This window comes from Panulirus ornatus, chromosome 54 (assembly GCF_036320965.1).
Source record: "Panulirus ornatus isolate Po-2019 chromosome 54, ASM3632096v1, whole genome shotgun sequence".
Classification (NCBI taxonomy): Eukaryota; Metazoa; Arthropoda; class Malacostraca; order Decapoda; family Palinuridae; genus Panulirus; species Panulirus ornatus.
In genome coordinates this window covers 1,914,123-1,935,104 of record NC_092277.1, presented here as the reverse complement: position 1 = coordinate 1,935,104, position 20,982 = coordinate 1,914,123, and the positions used below count along the sequence as shown (strand labels likewise).

The window sequence follows — 20,982 nt, the reverse complement described above, 5'->3', positions numbered from 1 at the left end:
ATTGTTTATCTGTGCCCCTCAGGCAATGTTTTTCAAGGTGTTACAGACACCACCCCCTTTGAAATATGTTAATTAAGTTGAGATAAGAAAAAAGGTTAACTGGGGGGGTGGATTGATGGCCCCGGGGTGGCCATCTGGTTTCTTCTCGAAGGTTTTGGAAAAGGCCCACAAATTAAATGGGTTTGGGCCCCGGGAGTGAAATCCCACCCCAAAAATGGGCAAAAGGCCTTTGGGCCCCCGCCCTAAATGGAATAGCTCTTACACTATACACAGAGATACACATATACTTATTCATATACGAACATGTGGGCACCCACGTGTCGTAACACCCCCCTCCTTAAAGGAGAAAATTCCTAGAAGAGGAATTTTCTCACCTTAAGAGCGGGATAAACAATCAGCTAACACATTATGTGCGCCAGCAATATGGTGAATATCTAAATTATACTCTTGAAGGAACAAGGCAAGGCCGACCTAGTTAATTTTCGACTCCGATCCCGTAACTTGTAAACATTTTGAAAGGGATTGGGAGTCAGTACACTCTACAATGATTGTCTGAAGGACACATACAGAAGGTGCTATAATACAAATAGCAAAAACACAAGTTCCTTCTCCATGGTGGGGTTATCTGTTTGGGCTCAATCTTCTCGCTGTCCTTCTGAAAGAGGACCTCACCAGCGTCAGCATCGCTGGCAGTCACAGCTAAACTGGTTGGAGCCTGCAAAATATAACAGTCAAAAAAAGTAGTGTTCCTAACTGATGAGAGAGGCTCTCTAACGCTGCTCATTTCAAACATATCTAACATTTATCAGCAGATTTATGAGAGGGGGTTGCAACTGCGAGAAAGGTTACTCATATACTCTGTAATACCCAACTGTACCCACAAAACGTCTCGGTTCTCTCCGAGATCGGGGGGAACTCATTACGGGCTAATACTTGGACCTTTAGGGTCGGTGGAAGGAGGGGACTGACAAACCTCTGGCAAAACTCTGGGTACGTCGATTGGAGGGCAAACCTTTCTACCCGTCACTTCCCAGGCAGGTGCTAAAGCGTCTCCGTCTTCCCGGGTCTCCGAGGCCTTCACAGCTACGTCGTCAACTTCGTCACACACGGCTACCGCTGGACGTTGGATGATGCAGACTGATACCGTCGGTTCATAGGGACCCTGAAAACGGACAGCCAAGGGTTGACCTGGCTGCTGTAGAAGCCACACCTCGTCGCCTGTCTCTACACTTCTAAATCGAGACCGTCTGTCACGCCACCTCGTCCTTCATCCACGACTCTCTTGAATGGGCTCGAGACAAATCTTCAATTCCTCTGTCACAACGGAGGCAACACCAGGAGAGAGGGTATCACACAGCTCCCTCTCGCTGGTCTCACTCTCAAGAACAGTGTAACAGTGGTCAGAGGAGGTTATTAGCAATGGGCTCACAATGTCAATTATAACTCGGTCAAACCGACCTTCAAATGGGGGAATAGGAACTCGCCTGTCTCTACGCTTCTGAATCGAGACAGTCTGAGTAGGCTTCCCAACACTGAGCGACATCCCGGCGGACACCAGGCCAATTAAATGACCGGCAAAGCTTGAGTCGTGCGCAAGCTTCAAAAACCTCCCTGCTGTAGGGACGCGGCACTAACACCTGGTGAACTGCCTGCCACTCCTCGTCTTCCCCATTACATGACACTGAACACCACCTCCTCAGGTCTCACCCTCAGGGAGAGTCTTCACTCCCTGCGTTTCAACGGCTATGTCCACAGGCACACGGCCTGCCGTGCCAGCTGTCATGGACCTGGCATCATCGTGGTTGTAGACAATATCTAGTACCTCTTCATCAAGCTGCACCGCCTCCGTGGACTTCACCGGGCCCGTAGGCAACACCGGCATTGGGTTCATCTTCCCAACCGCTAGGTCACTGCCTAACACAAAGTCCACGTCTAAGACAGTAACTTATCTACAATCCCTACGAGATCATGGCCCGTGAAGAAATCTATTTCTGCCCTCACATTGACTAGTGGAGCTTCCTTGGGACCCGACAGTCCGTCTAGCGAGACTCGGTCTCCAGACTCTTCTCGCGGCACCAAGCCATCCACCATTAGGGACTGTAGCGCACCAGAATCCCGTAACACGGGCATTTTTCGTCGTACACCACATCTACTAACATAGCCCTTAGACAGGAACGCATTGTAGTTCCCACATAACAGATCCTATAATAAGGACAGATTGATCAACAGTCTCGCAACCCCTCTTTTTCCTAGGAGCAGGGATAGCCTCACCTACTTTACTAAGTGGCCCTAAAGTTGAGACGAGATTCACCGGTCTACTCACGGTAGAATCTCTGGATTCCTTCACTCGAGCCCAGCAATCCCTCACCTGGTGCCCAGCCTTGCCACAGTTAGAGCAAAACCTTACTTTCTGGGAGTATTTCCCTTGACTTTTATGAGTTACCGGCAAGGTAGCAGATTCAGGTGGGATTACATTACCCTTGGTCTTCCCTCTGTCGTCGAAACCCTTTGAAGGCCTGCCTGCGTCAAATTTGATATCTAACAGGTACTCATCTGCGAGTGTCCCAGCCTCCTCAAAATCCTTCGCTGCTTTAGTTAATACGTACTGCCGTACATCACGGGGTAGATCGTTTTTACATTCCTCGAGCACAACCAGTTTTAGGACCGATTCAGCATCAATATAGGCTCCCGCGGAGCGTACCCACCGCACGGCTAACTTGTACTTCTCACAAAAGTGATCTAGGTAGGGTTGATCAGGGCGCTTATGCTTAGTTCGAAATCTGAGTCGGTGCGCTTCCGGACTTAAATGATAAGCATTTATCACTGCCTGTTTCACGGCCTCATAATCACCACACTGGTCATCGTTCAACGCGGTGTATGTGGATTCCGCTTTGCCAAAAAGGAGGGGCCGCAGAGCTGTCACCCAGGCTGACTTCGGCCAGGAGCAGTCACGGGCAACCTGTTCGAATTTAAGGAAAAAGGAAGCCACATTATCTTCGTCGAACTTAGGTACGAGGTGTAATTCACTCGCCAGAGACGGCACCGGTCTTGAGAGTGAAGCGTTACGTCTAAGTTCACGTTCGCGGGCTAACCTAGCTTGTTCAGTCTGTTCCTTCTGTACCTGCACTCGTGCTTGGGCATTGACCTTAGCTATCTCTAGTTGAATTCGCCAGTACTCGAGATTAACATGACCATCATTAGAGATATGGGGAGGGATCGAGGCTTCGGCCGACGTCACTGATGAGGCGGTATCGTTGACACTAATATCAACATCAGGCGCAGCATCTACTATCTGTTCACCCACAAAATGCTTTATCACTAAGGTCTCCAACTGTACTTTACTAGTTCTCCGGCCATAATTCACTTTTAGCACATCCGCGACGAGCCTCAACTCAGGCTTTGTCAACGATTTAATGTCCTCTGGAGAGGGCTCAGATCGACAGAACTGGTCAACGTCAGTGTCGCTGGTCAACGGCATGATTAACGAATCAAGGAAAGAGATTCCGTTAAGACAAGAAAGATCCTGGCAAGGTCGCCAATTTATATGTTACGAATTCAAATATAATATATTCGGACAAGGTCACCAGTAACATATATTTGTTACGAGTAATCTATTGGTCCTCGTCTTCCTGTAAGGACGCTAGCTTCGTTACGTTTCACAACGGGATAACACGATCAGAAGGTTATGGGATTGAATTAAAAGACCAGCACTACATTAACTGTACTTATAATGAAAGAATGCATGTATACAAAAATAAACCCATAAATCAGGCATTTAACATTTAGCACTAGTTAACATTCCAGGTAAGATTTCAAGCCAGGAGGTCTCTTTCCTCTATAGCAATTTGTTCGATAACATTACACTTAGATAGACCTGACGTGACACAGTAAACAACATCGTAACACTTAGCTACCTATCGTGACACAGTAAACATCTTACAAAATGGGGCAGCGGTGGCTACAGGGTTCGAGACAGGGAAAGCTCACATTACCTTTGCTGGCGGGCTCGAGTCTGCTGAAGGAATCGAGTCCCAGACGATCGTCTGAGCCTTTTAACTGAAGGACCAGCAGGGTAGGAACAGCTAGCCAGGCCTCGACCCACCTTGTTACCCTATGGTGCCACCTTTGAATGGTCATGGGCCTAAGGCCCACCGAGGATTGGAGGAGGGTGGCTCCAAGTGCCACTCCTACTTGGCTGGAGGGCCACTGGTACATCGGTGATTGGAGAAGGTGTTATCCGTGAACCAGCTGACTGGCTGAAAGGGAGGTTAGGTTCGTCCCACATCGGGTTGTCCCCTCCTTCTCTTGTCCTGACAGCGACGACACTGTATGGGAGGCAGTAGGTTGACCCCCAATTTGACCTAGTGCCCTGGGTCAGGAGGCCCGAGCGTCGAGTGGGGCTGGATTGATGGCCCGGCGTGTCCATCTGGTTTCCTTCTCGAAGGTATGAAGAAGGCCTCAGAAATTAATGGGTTTGCCTATGGGAGTGAAATCCGACCCAATAATGGAGCAAAGGCCTTGGCCCTCGCCCTAACATGGAATAGCTCTTACACTATACACAGAGATACACATATACTTATTCATATACGAACATGTGGGCACCCACGTGTCGTAACAATATATATATATATTTTCAAACTTTTCAAACTATTCGCCATCTCCCGCATTAGCGAGGTAGCGTTAAGAATAGAGGACTGGGCCTTTAAGGGAATATCCTCACCTGGCCTCCTTCTCTGTTCCTTCTTTGGAAAAATTAAAGTATATACATATATATATATATATATATATATATATATATATATATATATATATATATATATATATATATATATATATATATATATAAATATATAAATATATATATATATATATATATATATATATATATATATATATATATATATATATATATATATATATATATATATATATATATATATATATATATATATATATATATATACAAATATATAAATATATATATATATATATATTTTTTTTTTTTTTTTTATACTTTGTCGCTGTCTCCCGCGTTTGCGAGGTAGCGCAAGGAAACAGACGAAAGAAATGGCCCAACCCACCCCCATACACATGTAAATACACACGTCCACACACGCAAATATACATACCTACACAGCTTTCCATGGTTTACCCCGGACGCTTCACATGCCTTGATTCAATCGACTGACAGCACGTCAACCCCGGTATACCACATCGCTCCAATTCACTCTATTCCTTTCCCTCCTTTCACCCTCCTGCATGTTCAGGCCCCGATCACACAAAATCTTTTTCACTTCATCTTTCCACCTCCAATTTGGTCTCCCTCTTCTCCTCGTTCCCTCCACCTCCGACACATATATCCTCTTGGTCAATCTTTCCTCACTCATCCTCTCCATGTGCCCAAACCACTTCAAAACACCCTCTTCTGCTCTCTCAACCACGCTCTTTTTATTTCCACACATCTCTCTTACCCTTACGTTACTCACTCGATCAAACCACCTCACACCACACATTGTCCTCAAACATCTCATTTCCAGCACATCCATCCTCCTGCGCACAACTCTATCCATAGCCCACGCCTCGCAACCATACAACATTCTTGGAACCACTATTCCCTCAAACATACCCATTTTTGCTTTCCGATATAATGTTCTCGACTTCCACACATTCTTCAAGGCCCCCAGAATTTTCGCCCCCTTCCCCACCCTATGATCCACTTCCGCTTCCATGGTTCCATCCGCTGCCAGATCCACTCCCAGATATCTAAAACACTTCACTTCCTCCAGTTTTTCTCCATTCAAACTCACCTCCCAATTGACTTGACCCTCAACCCTACTGTACCTAATAACCTTGCTCTTATTCACATTTACTCTTAACTTTCTTCTTCCACACACTTTACCAAACTCAGTCACCAGCTTCCGCAGTTTCTCACATGAATCAGCCACCAGCGCTGTATCATCAGCGAACAACAACTGACTCACTTCCCAAGCTCTCTCATCCCCAACAGACTTCATACTTGCCCCTCTTTCCAAAACTCTTGCATTTACCTCCCTAACAACCCCATCCATAAACAAATTAAACAACCATGGAGACATCACACACCCCTGCCGCAAACCTACATTCACTGAGAACCAATCACTTTCCTCTCTTCCTACACGTACACATGCCTTACATCCTCGATAAAAACTTTTCACTGCTTCTAACAACTTGCCTCCCACACCATATATTCTTAATACCTTCCACAGACCATCTCTATCAACTCTATCATATGCCTTCTCCAGATCCATAAATGCTACATACAAATCCATTTGCTTTTCTAAGTATTTCTCACATACATTCTTCAAAGCAAACACCTGATCCACACATCCTCTACCACTTCTGAAACCACACTGCTCTTCCCCAATCTGATGCTCTGTACATGCCTTCACCCTCTCAATCAATACCCTCCCATATAATTTACCAGGAATACTCAACAAACTTATACCTCTGTAATTTGAGCACTCACTCTTATCCCCTTTGCCTTTGTACAATGGCACTATGCAAGCATTCCGCCAATCCTCAGGCACCTCACCATGAGTCATACATACATTAAATAACCTTACCAACCAGTCAACAATACAGTCACCCCCTTTTTTAATAGATTCCACTGCAATACCATCCAAACCTGCTGCCTTGCCGGCTTTCATTTTCCGCAAAGCTTTCACTACCTCTTCTCTGTTTACCAAATCATTTTCCCTAACCCTCTCACTTTGCACACCACCTCGACCAAAACACCCTATATCTGCCACTCTATCATCAAACACGTTCAACAAACCTTCAAAATACTCACTCCATCTCCTTCTCACATCACCACTACTTGTTATCACCTCCCCATTTGCGCCCTTCACTGAAGTTCCCGTTTGCTCCCTTGTCTTACGCACTTTATTTACCTCCTTCTAGAACATCTTTTTATTCTCCCTAAAATTTAATGATACTCTCTCACCCCAACTCTCATTTGCCCTTTTTTTCACCTCTTGCACCTTTCTCTTGACCTCCTGTCTCTTTCTTTTATACATCTCCCACTCAATTGCATTTTTTTCCCTGCAAAAATCGTCCAAATGCCTCTCTCTTCTCTTTCACTAATACTCTTACTTCTTCATCCCACCACTCACTACCCTTTCTAATCAACCCACCTCCCACTCTTCTCATGCCACAAGCATCTTTTGCGCAATCCATCACTGATTCCCTAAATACATCCCATTCCTCCCCCACTCCCCTTGCTTCCATTGTTCTCACCTGTTTCCATTCTGTACTCAGTCTCTCCTAGTACTTCCTCACACAGGTCTCCTTCTCAAGCTCACTTACTCTCACCACCCTCTTCACCCCAACATTCACTCTTCTTTTCTGAAAACCCATACAAATCTTCACCTTAGCCTCCACAAGATAATGATCAGACATCCCTCCAGTTGCACTTCTCAGCACATTAACATCGAAAAGTCTCTCTTTCGCACGCCTGTCAATTAACACGTAATCCAATAACGCTCTCTGGCCATCTCTCCTACTTACATAAGTATACTTATGTATATCTCGCTTTTTAAACCAGGTATTCCCAATCATCAGTCCTTTTTCAGCACATAAATCTACAAGCTCTTCACCATTTCCATTTACAACACTGAACACCCCATGTATACCAATTATTCCCTCAAGTGCCACATTACTCACCTTTGCATTCAAATCACCCATCACTATAACCCGGTCTCGTGCATCAAAACCACTAACACACTCATTCAGCTGCTCCCAAAACACTTGCCTCTCTTGATCTTTCTTCTCATGCCCAGGTGCATATGCACCAATAATCACCCACCTCTCTCCATCAACTTTCAGTTTTACCCATATTAATCGAGAATTTACTTTCTTACACTCTATCACATACTCCCACAACTCCTGTTTCAGGAGTAGTGCTACTCCTTCCCTTGCTCTTGTCCTCTCACTAACACCTGACTTTACTCCCAAGACATTCCCAAACCACTCTTCCCCTTTACCCTTGAGCTTCGTTTCACTCAGAGCCAAAACATCCAGGTTCCTTTCCTCAAACATACATCCTATCTCTCCTTTTTTCACATCTTGGTTACATCCACACACATTTAGGCTCCCCACTCTGAGCCTTCGAGGAGGATGAGCACTCCCCGCGTGAGTCCTTCTTCTGTTTCCCGTTTTAGAAAGTTAATACAAGGAGGGGAGGATTTCTGGCCCCCCGCTCCCGTCCCCTCTAGTCGCTTTCTACGACACGCGAGGAATACGTGGGAAGTATTCTTATCCCCAGGGATAATATACATATATATATATATATATATACATATACACACACACACACATACACATACATACGCACATATACACACACACACACATACATATATATACATATGAAAAATGTAAGAAACAATTTAGAAAACTGAAACTTCTAGCTTGAAATGAATGAAAAAAAATGAATGTCACATAATGGTTCAACCTCTGGCTATGGAAAAAAGGAAATGTATAATTTATTTACACAAACGTCAATAGCAGTTCTCATCAATTTAACCACTGTATCAATAAGCTTCAATGTCTAAGCTACATTTTTCTCCAATTTCACTATTTTACTTCACATTTTCAATTGTGTCTGAAGGTTCTACTTCAAGAGTGATTGTTTTTCCAGTAAGGGTCTTCACATCTTGGTTACATCCACACACATTTAGGCACCCCACTCTGAGCCTTCGAGGAGGATGCTTTACTTGTGGTGCTGACTTCCCTGGTGAAGATGTACGGCGATCCGCTTCTCTCGTCTGTCCTGCTAAAATATTTGTGAGCTCCCCGAAATCTTATTGGAATGAGTTACTTCTGCAGGCTTCCGTCGCTTGGCGGGTGGACGTGGAGCCATGACAGCCATCAGTCACGAGTTCTCCATCCAGTAGAGCGATGGTGACGTGGCAGAGGCCGACGCCGTACCTCCACGGTCCCCCAATGATCCTGTTGAGGTCGATGTATATATATATATATATATATATATATATATATATATATATATATATATATATATATATATATATATATATATATATATATATATATATAAATATATATATATATATATATATATATATATATATATATATATATATATATATATATATATATATATATATATATATATATATATTTTGGGAGCCTTGAAAAATGTGTGGAAGTCGAGAACATTATCTCGGAAAGCAAAAATGGGTATGTTTGAGGGAATAGTAGTTCCAACAATGTTGTATGGTTGCGAGGCGTGGGCTATGGATAGAGATGTGCGCAGGAGGATGGATGTGCTGGAAATGAGATGTTTGAGGACAATGTGTGGTGTGAGGTGGTTTGATCGAGTAAGTAACGTAAGGGTAAGAGAGATGTGTGGAAATAAAAAGAGCGTGGTTGAGAGAGCAGAAGAGGGTTTTTGAAATGGTTTGGGCACATGGAGAGAATGAGTGAGGAGAGATTGACCAAGAGGATATATGTGTCGGAGGTGGAGGGAACGAGGAGAAGAGGGAGACCAAATTGGAGGTGGAAAGATGGAGTGAAAAAGATTTTGTGTGATCGGGGCCTGAACATGCAGGAGGGTGAAAGGAGGGCAAGAAATAGAGTGAATTGGAGTCATGTGGTATACCGGGGTTGACGTGCTGTCAGTGGATTGAAGCAAGGCATGTGAAGCGTCTGGGGTAAACCATGGAAAGCTGTGTAGGTATGTATATTTGCGTGTGTGGACGTGTGTATGTACATGTGTATGGGGGGGGGGGTTGGGCCATTTCTTTCGTCTGTTTCCTTGCGCTACCTCGCAAACGCGGGAGACAGCGACAAAGTATAAAAAAAAAAAAAAAAAAAAGATATATATATGTATATATATATATATATATATATAAATATATATATATATATATATATATATATATATATATATATATATATATATATATATATATATATATATATATATATATATATATATATATATATATATATATATATATATATATATATATATTGACTTACCAACAATAAAGAAATGAAATTGTTGCTGAAAGGTAACATTTCTCTTATCAAAAGTTTGTAATCTTTGTCCCCTTCATTGCCATGTATGTATGGACTTATCAAAACGCATAAACAGAATTTTCCAGCAAGACCTTTAGTGAGTTCAGTAGGCTCCATCACATATAAATTGTCAAAATGGTTAGTTTCTTTATTAAGCTCTTTAGTGGGTAAGGTATCAAATTCTAATATCATGAACAATGTAGATTTAGTCAACAAGCTAAACAATATCAATGTTAATTTTAATTTCAATCTAGTTAGCTTTGATGTTTCCTCACTTTTCACTAAAGTTCCAGTTGATGACCTTTTAGAATATTTATTTGATGTCTTGGATGATATCCATTTACCTGTTTCAAAGTCTAATTTCATTGAACTGATAAAATTGTGTATAAAAGACTATGTATTTCAATTTAATGGGGATTATTATACTCAAAAATTTGGTATGGCAATGGGTAACCCTCTTTCACCTGTACTAAGTAATCTTTGTAGGGAATTTTTTGAAACAAAATTACCCAAAGGATATCTTATCTTCTAATGCAATTTGGTTTAGGTATGTAGATGAAGTTCTTTGTGTTTGGCCAACAAATGAAAATTTACAAATATTTCTCCCCTTACTTAACAATTTAGTACCTTCCATCAAATTTACTGTAGAAAATGAAAATAATGGTATGTTACCAATTTCAGATTGCACGATCCATAGACAAGGAAACAAGTTTAAGTTTAGCATATACAGAAAACACACCAATGTATGCTCATATATCCATTATTACTCATCTCAACATGACAGAGTTAAATTATCATCATTTCAATCTATGTTCCTTAGGGCATTACGTATTTGCAGTCCAGAGTTTATTGATGATGAGTTTGAGAAGATATATTCTATTGGATCTAAGTTAAAGTGCCCGAGATCTTTCATTGATAAATCCCTTAAGTTAGCAAAGAAATCATTTTGTAGCGTTGAGCCCAAACCTCCCATTGACACCAAGAATCTTTTAGTTCTCCCTTTTGTTATTAATTTCACTATGCTTCCCATGTTGCTTAAATCCTTTAATGTAAATGTTGCCTTTAGCAACAATAATACTATAAAGAATATCTTAATCAGGAATTCACCAGAAAATTCTCTTGGTTGCATCTGTAAAGTGCCTTGTGGAAACTCTGATGAATTTTATGTTGGTCAGACTGGTAAGGAACTTTCTGTTAGACTTAAGCAACATAAATATAGTATAAGAAGGGGACAAGAATCAAATGCCTTGTTTAATCATGTTAAAAACTATGATCAATGTATTGACTGGAGTAACTCCATCTCAGTTATTAACTCAGTTATTATTGAATCTTCTATTATTGAATACACAAAGAATTATAATCTTAATATCAATGATGGTCTATACAATTTAGATAACTTTATTGTTGATAAGATTTGAAAAATGATAAGTTTATTAACGCTCGTTGTATGTTTTGAACAATCACATATTTACCAAATGGCGTCTTAGCTTCGTCTCTTCGATGTATATCAACTGACTGTTATATTTCTCTCTTGTGTCTCCCCTGATGATGTGATTATTACACGAAAGTGCACTTGGGAACTTTTCGTGCTTCATTTTCATCGTGGACTCATAGGAATATATATATGTATATATATATATATATATATATATATATATATATATATATATATATATATATATATATATATATATATATATATATATATATTGCATGACAGCCCGCCTGTAATGGGGTTGTTAGGGAGGTGAATGCAAGAGTTTTGGAAAGAGGGGCAAGTATGAAATCTGTTGTGGATGAGAGAGCTTGGGAAGTGAGTCAGTTGTTGTTCGCTGATGATACACCGCTGGTGGCTGATTCATGTGAGAAACTGCAGAAGCTGGTGACTGAGTTTGGTAAAGTGTGTGAAAGAAGAAAGTTAAGAGTAAATGTGAATAAGAGCAAGGTAATTATTAGGTACAGTAGGGTTGAGGGTCAAGTCAATTGGGAGGTAAGTTTGAATAGAGAAAAACTGGAGGAATTAAAGTGTTTTAGATATCTGGGAGTGGATCTGGCAGCGGATGGAACCATGGAAGCGGAAGTGAATCATAGGGTGGGGGAGGGGGCGAAAATCCTGGGAGCCTTGAAGAATGTGTGGAAGTCGAGAACATTATCTCGGAAAGCAAAAATGGGTATGTTTGAAGGAATAGTGGTAACAACAATGTTGTATGGTTGCGAGGCGTGGGTTATGGATAGAGTTGTGCGGAGGAGGGTTGATGTGCTGGAAATGAGATGTTTGAGAACAATGTGTGGTGTGAGGTGGTTTGATCGAGTAAGTAATGTAAGGGTAAGAGAGATGTGTGGAAATAAAAAGAGCGTGGTTGAGAGAGCAGAAGAGAGTGTTTTGAAATAGGTTGGGCACATGAAGAGAATGAGTGAGGAAAGATTGACCAAGAAGATATATGTGTCGGAGGTGAAGGGAACGAGGAGATGTGGGAGACCATATTGGAGATGGAAAGATGGAGTGAAAAAGATTTTGAGTGATCGGGGCCTGAACATGCAGGAGGGTGAAAGGCGGGCAAGGAATAGAATGAATTGGATCGATGTAGTATACCGGGGTTGACGTGCTGTCAGTGGATCGAATCAGGGTATGTGAAGCGTCTAGGGTAAACCATGGAAAGTTGTGTGGGGCCTGGATGTGGAAAGGGAGCTGTGGTTTCGGGCATTATTGCATGACAGCTAGAGACTGAGTGTGAACGAATGGGGGCTTTGTTGTCTTTTCCTAGCGCTACCTCGCACACATGAGTGGGGAGGGAGATGGTATTCCATGTGTGGCGAGGTGGCGATGGGAATGAATAAAGGCAGACAGTGTGAATTGTGTGCATGGGTATATATGTATGTGTCTGTGTGTGTATATATATGTGTACATTGAGATGTATAGGTATGTATATTTGCGTGTGTGGACGTGTACGTATATACATGTGTATGGGGGTGGGTTGGGCCATTTCTTTCGTCTGTTTCCTTGCGCTACCTCGCAAACGCGGGAGACAGCGACAAAGCAAAATAGACAAATAAATAAAATATATATATATATATATATATATATATATATATATATATATATATATATATATATATATATATATATATATATCCCTGGGGATAGGGGAGAAAGAATACTTCCCATGTATTCCCTACGTGTCGTAGAGGTGACTAAAAGGGGAGGGAGCGGGGGGCTGGAAATCCTCCCCTCTCGTTTTTTTTTCCCAAAAAAAGGAACAGAGAAGGGGGCCAGGTGAGGATATTCCCTCAAAGGCTACCTCGCTAACGCGGAAAATGGCGAATAGTTTGAAAGAAAAGGAAGATATATATATATATATATATATATATATATATATATATATATATATATATATATATATATATATATATATATATATATATATATATATATATATATGAGAGCTGTAGAGAATATTAGCCCTCTGTATAAATCAACTGTATTATCTCATGAGGTCGTAGTTTTTTTCATTGGATCTGGTTTTCTGAATTATTGTATGTCTCTTTCTATAGATCTTGGTTCTTTATGTTCTTTATTGACAGTAGTTTTCACAGCATTAACAATGATAGATAATGTTTAAAAAAACCACCCCTGTCCCACATAAAGCAGGTTTCTCCTGACTGCTCGCTTAGGTTAAGTGGTCATGGCTTGGCCAGCCTATTATTAAGAGTTCAGAATTAGTCATTGACATGTTATCATGAAAACTTCTATTATATATGTTTCCTGGTACTGTGATGCACTTACGTGCAGACAGTAGCTACTAACATATGTTTGCTGAGTATGCTGTAAAAGTGGGAACATAAATTCTATATCCTCACCCAACGCCTTATCAAACATGGTTATTGTACTAAATATGAAAAAGATTATACAGACACATATCGTAAGTGAAAGAGACCTAATACCTTGTATTAATAAAGTTTTCTTGTATATCCCAGGTGTCTGAACATTTGCCTGATATACCTCCACTGTTAGAAATTGAGAGAAACGCGAGTCTTGTTTTGGTAAATTACCAGAGTGTGACTGGGTACGCCATACCTGTACTGCCGTCTGAAGTAGATGTGGGCGGGATTCATTGCGTCCCAGGCAAGCCTCTTCCTCAGGCAAGTCGCGTCTGGCTTTCTTTGTTATCAACAAATGTTAAAAGATTTGTTTATCTTTACTGTATACTTCAGCTCACATATTTGTTTATCTGTACTGTGTACTTCGGCTCAAAAGTTTTATGTCAACATATCTTTGTATGTAAAGTTTCTATATAACTGGTAGTTTCAAATGTGATATATCGAGCGACTGAACCAGGTCGGAAGAAATCATGAAAATGTCTGTGGGATTTGCTTGTAAGTGGCTCTAGACTCGGTTCATTACGCATGACAGCTACATTATTGAAGTGTATGAATGAGGCCTTTTCTTCGTCCGTTTATAGCGCTTGAAACGGCGATAAAGTGTAAAAAGAACATGCAATATAAGTCATTTGTTCGGAAATTTTCCGTCAAAAATGAATTAGAATTTCGCTATGGATTCCATAAATTTGAAAGCTATAGCTATATCCTTGATATTTTCATATGGCAAATCCCGATTAAATTTTCATATGACAAGCCCCAAGGAAATGAATATGATTTCTCTATACAGATCATTTTCACAGGACTTGGATTCCTGGGTTAAGGGTGCTGGCACATCGGGCGTCATCTACTTCAGCTTCGGTACTGTGGCCACGGGAACAAAAATGCCCCTCAAGTACCGGGATCTCTTCGTTGAAGCCATGGCAAGACTTGCAGAGTATCGGTTCATCTGGAAATTTGAGTCAACACCTGTGAGAGTATCTAACAATGTTCTGGTACAGAAGTATTTTCCACAACAGGATCTTCTGGGTTAGTGAAACGTTTACGATATTCATGAATTAAAAAAGCTGATATTTATCATATTTTCTGAATCTAGAAATCTTTGAGATACTATTCACTGGGATCTCCTGACAAACAGTAATGTACATTACTCCTAAACCTTATTCTCCCAGCAGCAATTCGTGTACATCTTTTTTATCATAAATGGCTCCCAGTGATAATATTCTTATTACGCGAAGATCTGGCTGACCACGGCAATGATGGCAAAACACACCGACTTCACCGAGGAGTACAATAGCAAAGAAAAACACGTAGCTCAGTCTTATGAAATCTAGTTTAACATTCCCAAGCAAATAAGTATCAAATACAGTCACTCACAGTTAACCTTAGTTATGCAATTCTGTTAGCCTCTTAAAAATGCAGATACTATTGAACAATACGGTAAAAGTTTCAATGTACCAATACTTTTCTGAATAGAATTCATAGATCTAATAGTAACTACAATAATAAAATATCTTGTTTTTTTTAAGTTGAAGGCTCCAGTATCGGACAAAGGTCCACATTAAGACCGGGCCTTAACTGAAATATAGAAAGACTTATGGAAAGGAAAAAGAAAAGACAAGGGAAAGTAATTACAAATTTTGGAAGAAGTGAAAAAAAAACTGTCTTTTACAAAGTGCCAGGCCATAGTTATTGTGAAAAACATGAAAGGGTAAAGAGCTCCAAAGCTTTGAGGTGTAGGGAAAGAAGTAATGATCAAAACGTCCCACCCTTGAGTTGCCGATGGCCACACAGCAATCATGTGACGCAGCAGCTTGCTGAGTATTGTGTTGCCTAGCTAGCGGTGGGAGCAAACAAGCAGCCAGCTGTCGGGAGCAAAATTCAAGGTAATACCTATAGATGAGGAAAAGTGAACCAACAGTGCGGCGTAGGGCTAGGGAGTAAAGTTTGGAAGTTAGCCTGGGATAGTCTGTAAGTCGGGCCACTTTCGACGCAGCTCTATCAAGCAAGGATCAAGAGCTAGAACCGTCCCAAATGTGAGAGCAGTACTCCATACAAGGACGAATTAGTTCCTTGTATAAACGGAGCAACTGTTCAGAAAAGAAGTTTAGACATCTAAACAGGAAACAATTTCTTAAAGGTAGACTTTGGTGTTCCCGTACTGTGAGTTTTCCAAGAAAAAGTGGATGTTACAGCAATACCGAGTACGTATATTCACTAAATCAAGGGGTGAAATTACAGAAGCGTCAAAGGCGAGACGAGAGATGTGAAGAATTGTCGATGGAGTAGATGACAAGGAGAGGTTATCGCACTTCCTTTGAATAAAAGAACGCTTTGCCTCAGAGATAATGTTCTTGCAGTAATTACGGGCAGTGATAAAAGCTGAGTGGGAGTCAGATAAAAAAGGGTTTTTCCGAGCCCGATATGCCTGATATGCCTAATGGCTCCAGAACAGGAACGGTTGAACTATGGATTGGATGAAAAGATTGTCTAGGAGGAAGAGGGGATAAATACCTCCATTCCTGCAACAATAACCTTTGCTATGCTTTTGGCGGAGACAGAAGCATCACCACATAAGTACAGTAATTTACCCAAAGAAAGTCAGAAAAGAAGTTGCGTAAGTTACTCCAGTAAGCTCTGTTGAGGTGCCAGTATTGACACTTAGAAAGGGCTGCTCAAGGGGAAGGTGCTGTCAAAATACATACATTTATGAGAGTGTGATCAAATGAATCAACTGGCGACGAGATTGTGTAGTTACAGCGGGATGGGCTAGAGGTGAAAAACATATCCAGAATATTAAGAGCAGTCAGGAGTATGGGTAGAGTAGGTGATAATTAGCTCTAAATCATTGGGAATGGAGAATGTGAAGGCTTCAACCCCTCCACCATCCGTATGGGAAGAATTCAATCATTCCCTATGGTGAACGTTGAAATTTCCGAGACAGAGGATCTCAGCTTGCGGGTGAGAGGATGTCAAAGTCTTATAGCATTAGTTTAGATAGTCGAATAAAGATATAATATTTGAAGAATTAGGAGAGCAATAAGTGAAAAAGGAAAAGCGTTGAAGTAGGGAGACAGACCTTGAGCCACATAACATCAAAGTTTGAGGACCCAAGGTACTTCAGGCATACAATAGGTGTGTTGATGTTGGAATAAGCACAAACACCACCTCTGAACCGGAATCGTGAATGGTGATTATGGTTAGATATGAAGAAGAGGCTAGTGAGAACATTATTAGACAACTGTGTCTCGAAGAGAAGTATGATGTTAGGAGAGGTACTAGACAAATGTTGGCATAGTGAACGGAAAAAGAGGGCACAACCTTAAAGGTTGATAAGCAGTGAACTAAGTCGATAAGCAGTTTTCAGAACTAAGTAGATTATGAACTTACCCAAAGATTTTGATGGAAACAGCTGTCGATATGATATATAATCTATACAAGCAACTTTCACATTAGGTGCTATCCTATACCTTAGTGCAAAGGGACGTCTAAACGTCTTCTTGTCCAAATGTGTTCCAACTGAGGGTCTTACAGTTAATCTATTGCAGAGATGTCCAAGGAATCCATCCGGAAATGTTACCACTTTTAGGAAGATCCTAGAATACAGCTGGTACAAGCCTCTTCTTGGACAGTGGCAAGATGACCGTTGAACTTGCCTATGTTATTTTCATAGAGTTCTATGAAGACCTATGGTCCGCACAGGTGTAGTTCAACTCAACAAAGATATCCGAGGGTCCAGAAGGGACATGCAATGGCCAACTTTATACCACCCCTTGATACTCCTCCTACAAATATCATGCCCCACTCTGTAGTCACTTATGGTACTATCTAGAAAGCACTCTCTCTCTCTCTCTCTCTCTCTCTCTCTCTCTCTCTCTCTCTCTCTCTCTCTCTCTCTCTCTCTCTCTCTCTCTCTCTCTCTCTCTCTCTCTCTCTCTCTCTCTCTTTGAAAGATTTTTCTGTTTTCTCTAAAAAAATTTGAAATCTTCTCCCTCATCTTTTTTCTCCCCTTATGAACTCTTCATATTTCGACTAAGGCATGACGTGGACACTTAATTTTCTCCATGACTAGAGACTACGGTAAAAAGAAAAATCTTCACATTAGATCCCACTATCTTAAAGTCCCAGCCAGTTGGGATATGTTTTCTAATGTGTTAGGAATTCAAATAGGACTCCGAGTCATATATGCTGTATACAGATTATGTGTATACAGATTATGGTGTACATAATCTGTATACACTTTTACACCTGCTAAGGTCTCAAGCACAGGAGTACACTAACCGGCAGTCATAGACGTGTTTTGGAAATTTGTATTGATTCCAATTGGATAAAAAAAAATGGATATTACAAATATGTGTAACCGCAGGTCAACCACAGATCAAGTGCAATTTCTTGTTTTCTGATGTCCAGTGAAGTGTGTTCATCCAGGGTTTTAGGTTAATCTTATCCTTCCGTAAAGATTAATCTTATGCTTCCGTAAAGATTAATCTTATCCATCCGTAAAGATTAATCTTATCCATCCGCAAAGATTAATCTTATCCTTCCGTAAAGATTAATCTTATCCATCCGTAAAGATTAATCTTATCCATCCGCAAAGATTAATCTTATCCTTCCGTAAAGATTAATCTTATCCTTCCGTAAAGATTAATCTTATCCATCCGTAAAGATTAATCTTATCCTTCCGTAAAGATTAATCTTATCCATCCGTAAAGATTAATCTTATCCATCCGCAAAGATTAATCTTATCCTTCCGTAAAGATTAATCTTATCCATCCGTAAAGATTAATCTTATCCATCCGCAAAGATTAATCTTATCCTTCCGTAAAGATTAATCTTATCCTTCCGTAAAGATTAATCTTATCCATCCGCAAAGATTAATCTTATCCTTCCGCAAAGATTAATCTTATCCATCCGTAAAGATTAATCTTATCCATCCGCAAAGATTAATCTTATCCTTCCGTAAAGATTAATCTTATCCATCCGTAAAGATTAATCTTATCCTTCCGTAAAGATGAATCTTATCCTTCCGTAAAGATTAATCTTATCCATCCGTAAAGATTAATCTTATCCATCCGTAAAGATTAATCTTATCCTTCCGTAAAGATTAATCTTATCCTTCCGTAAAGATTAATCTTATCCATCCGTAAAGAAATCATATTCTAGAATTAAACCCATACCTACCGTTCATACCAAAAATCTTTTAGTTCTCCCCTTTAGTGACAATTTTACATTTCTTCCCAGGTGGCGTAAATCCTTTACTGTAAATATAAACTTCAGTATTAACAATACAATAAAGAACATCTTCGTTAAAAAACTCACCAGAAAATTCTATTGGCTATGTGTGCATGATATTTTGTAAAAATTGTAATATGTTCTATATTGGGCAGACTGGTAAAAATCGTTATGTTTGACTTAAGCAATATGAATATAGTACAGGAACAGGAAAAGAATCAAATGCTTAGTTTGATTAAGTTAAAAGCTATAACCAGTGTATTGACGAAAAATATTAGTGAATCTTCTATTATCAAATACACAAAGAACTGTAACATTTATGTTAGTGAAGGTCTTCATTAATTGCATAAGTTCATTTTAAGCAAAATTTTTGATATTTCCCTTTCTTGTCCACATGCTAGAAAAATTCAAAGAAAACCCTTGATGCCAAACACAAACACACAATCCCGAACATCGCCATCTACTAAAGCTGGTTTACCAATGGCATCTTAGCTGTGTTTCTGCTTTATATATCAACTGCCTCCTCCACGTCAATCTCATCCATGTATCTCCAATTGCGATGTGATCGTTACAAGGAAGTACATATAGGAACAATATGTATATACATATATATATATCTTTCTTTTCTTTCGTACTATTCGCCATTTCTCGCATTAGCGAGGTAGCGTTATCAACAGAGGACTGGGCCTTAGAGGGAATATCCTCACCTGGCCCCCCTCTCTGTTCCTTCCTTTGGAAAATTAAAAAAAAGAAAAAAAAAAAAACGAGAGGGGATGATTTCCAGCCACCCGCTCCCTCCCCTTTTAGTCGCCTTCTACGACACGCAGGGAATACGTGGGAAGTATTCTTTCTCCCCTATCCCCAGGAATAATATATATATATATATATATATATATATATATATATATATATATATATATATATATATATATATATATATATATATATATATATATATGTATGTATATATATGTATATATTATCCCTGGGATAGGGGATTAAGAATACTTCTCACGTATTCCCTGCGTGTCGTAGAAGGCAACTAAAAGGGGAGGGAGCGGGGGGCTGGGAATCCTCCCCTCTCGTTTTTTTTTTTTTTTTTTCAAAAAGAAGGAACAGAGGGGGCCAGGTAAGGATATTCCAAAAAAGGCCCAGTCCTCTGTTCTTAACGCTACCTCGCTAACGCGGGAAATGGCGAATAGTTTAAAAGAAGAGAAAGATTATATATATATATATTTTTTTTTTTTTGCTTTGTCGCTGTCTCCCGCGTTTGCGAGGTAGCGCAAGGAAACAGACGAAAGAAATGGCCCAACCCACCCCCATACACATGTATATACATACGTCCACACACGCAAATATACATACCTACACAGCTTTCCATGGTTTACCCCAGACGCTTCACATGCCTTGATTCAATCCACTGACAGCACGTCAACCCCGGTATACCACATCGCTCCAATTCACTCTATTCCTTGCCCTCCTTTCACCCTCCTGCATGTTCAATCCCCGATCACACAAAATCTTTTTCACTCCATCTTTCCACCTCCAATTTGGTCTCCCTCTTCTCCTTGTTCCCTCCACCTCCGACACATATATCCTCTTGGTCAATCTTTCCTCACTCATCCTCTCCATGTGCCCAAACCACTTCAAAACACCCTCTTCTGCTCTCTCAACCAAGCTCTTTTTATTTCCACACATCTCTCTTACCCTTACGTTACTCACTCGATCAAACCACCTCACACCACACATTGTCCTCAAACATCTCATTTCCAGCACATCCATCCTCCTGCGCAC

At 40.5% G+C, this 20,982-nt stretch overlaps 1 protein-coding gene across 1 annotated transcript in view; it reads left to right on the top strand.

Moving 5' to 3' along the window:
- Positions 1–20,982, top strand: part of LOC139765351 (UDP-glycosyltransferase UGT5-like) — a 239,578-nt gene that overhangs the window by 183,602 nt on the left and 34,994 nt on the right. The window contains exons 3-4 of the mRNA XM_071692728.1: positions 14,056–14,220; positions 14,760–14,985. Coding sequence (XP_071548829.1) covers positions 14,056–14,220; positions 14,760–14,985 — 391 coding nt within the window. The remainder of the gene's footprint in view (positions 1–14,055; positions 14,221–14,759; positions 14,986–20,982) is intronic.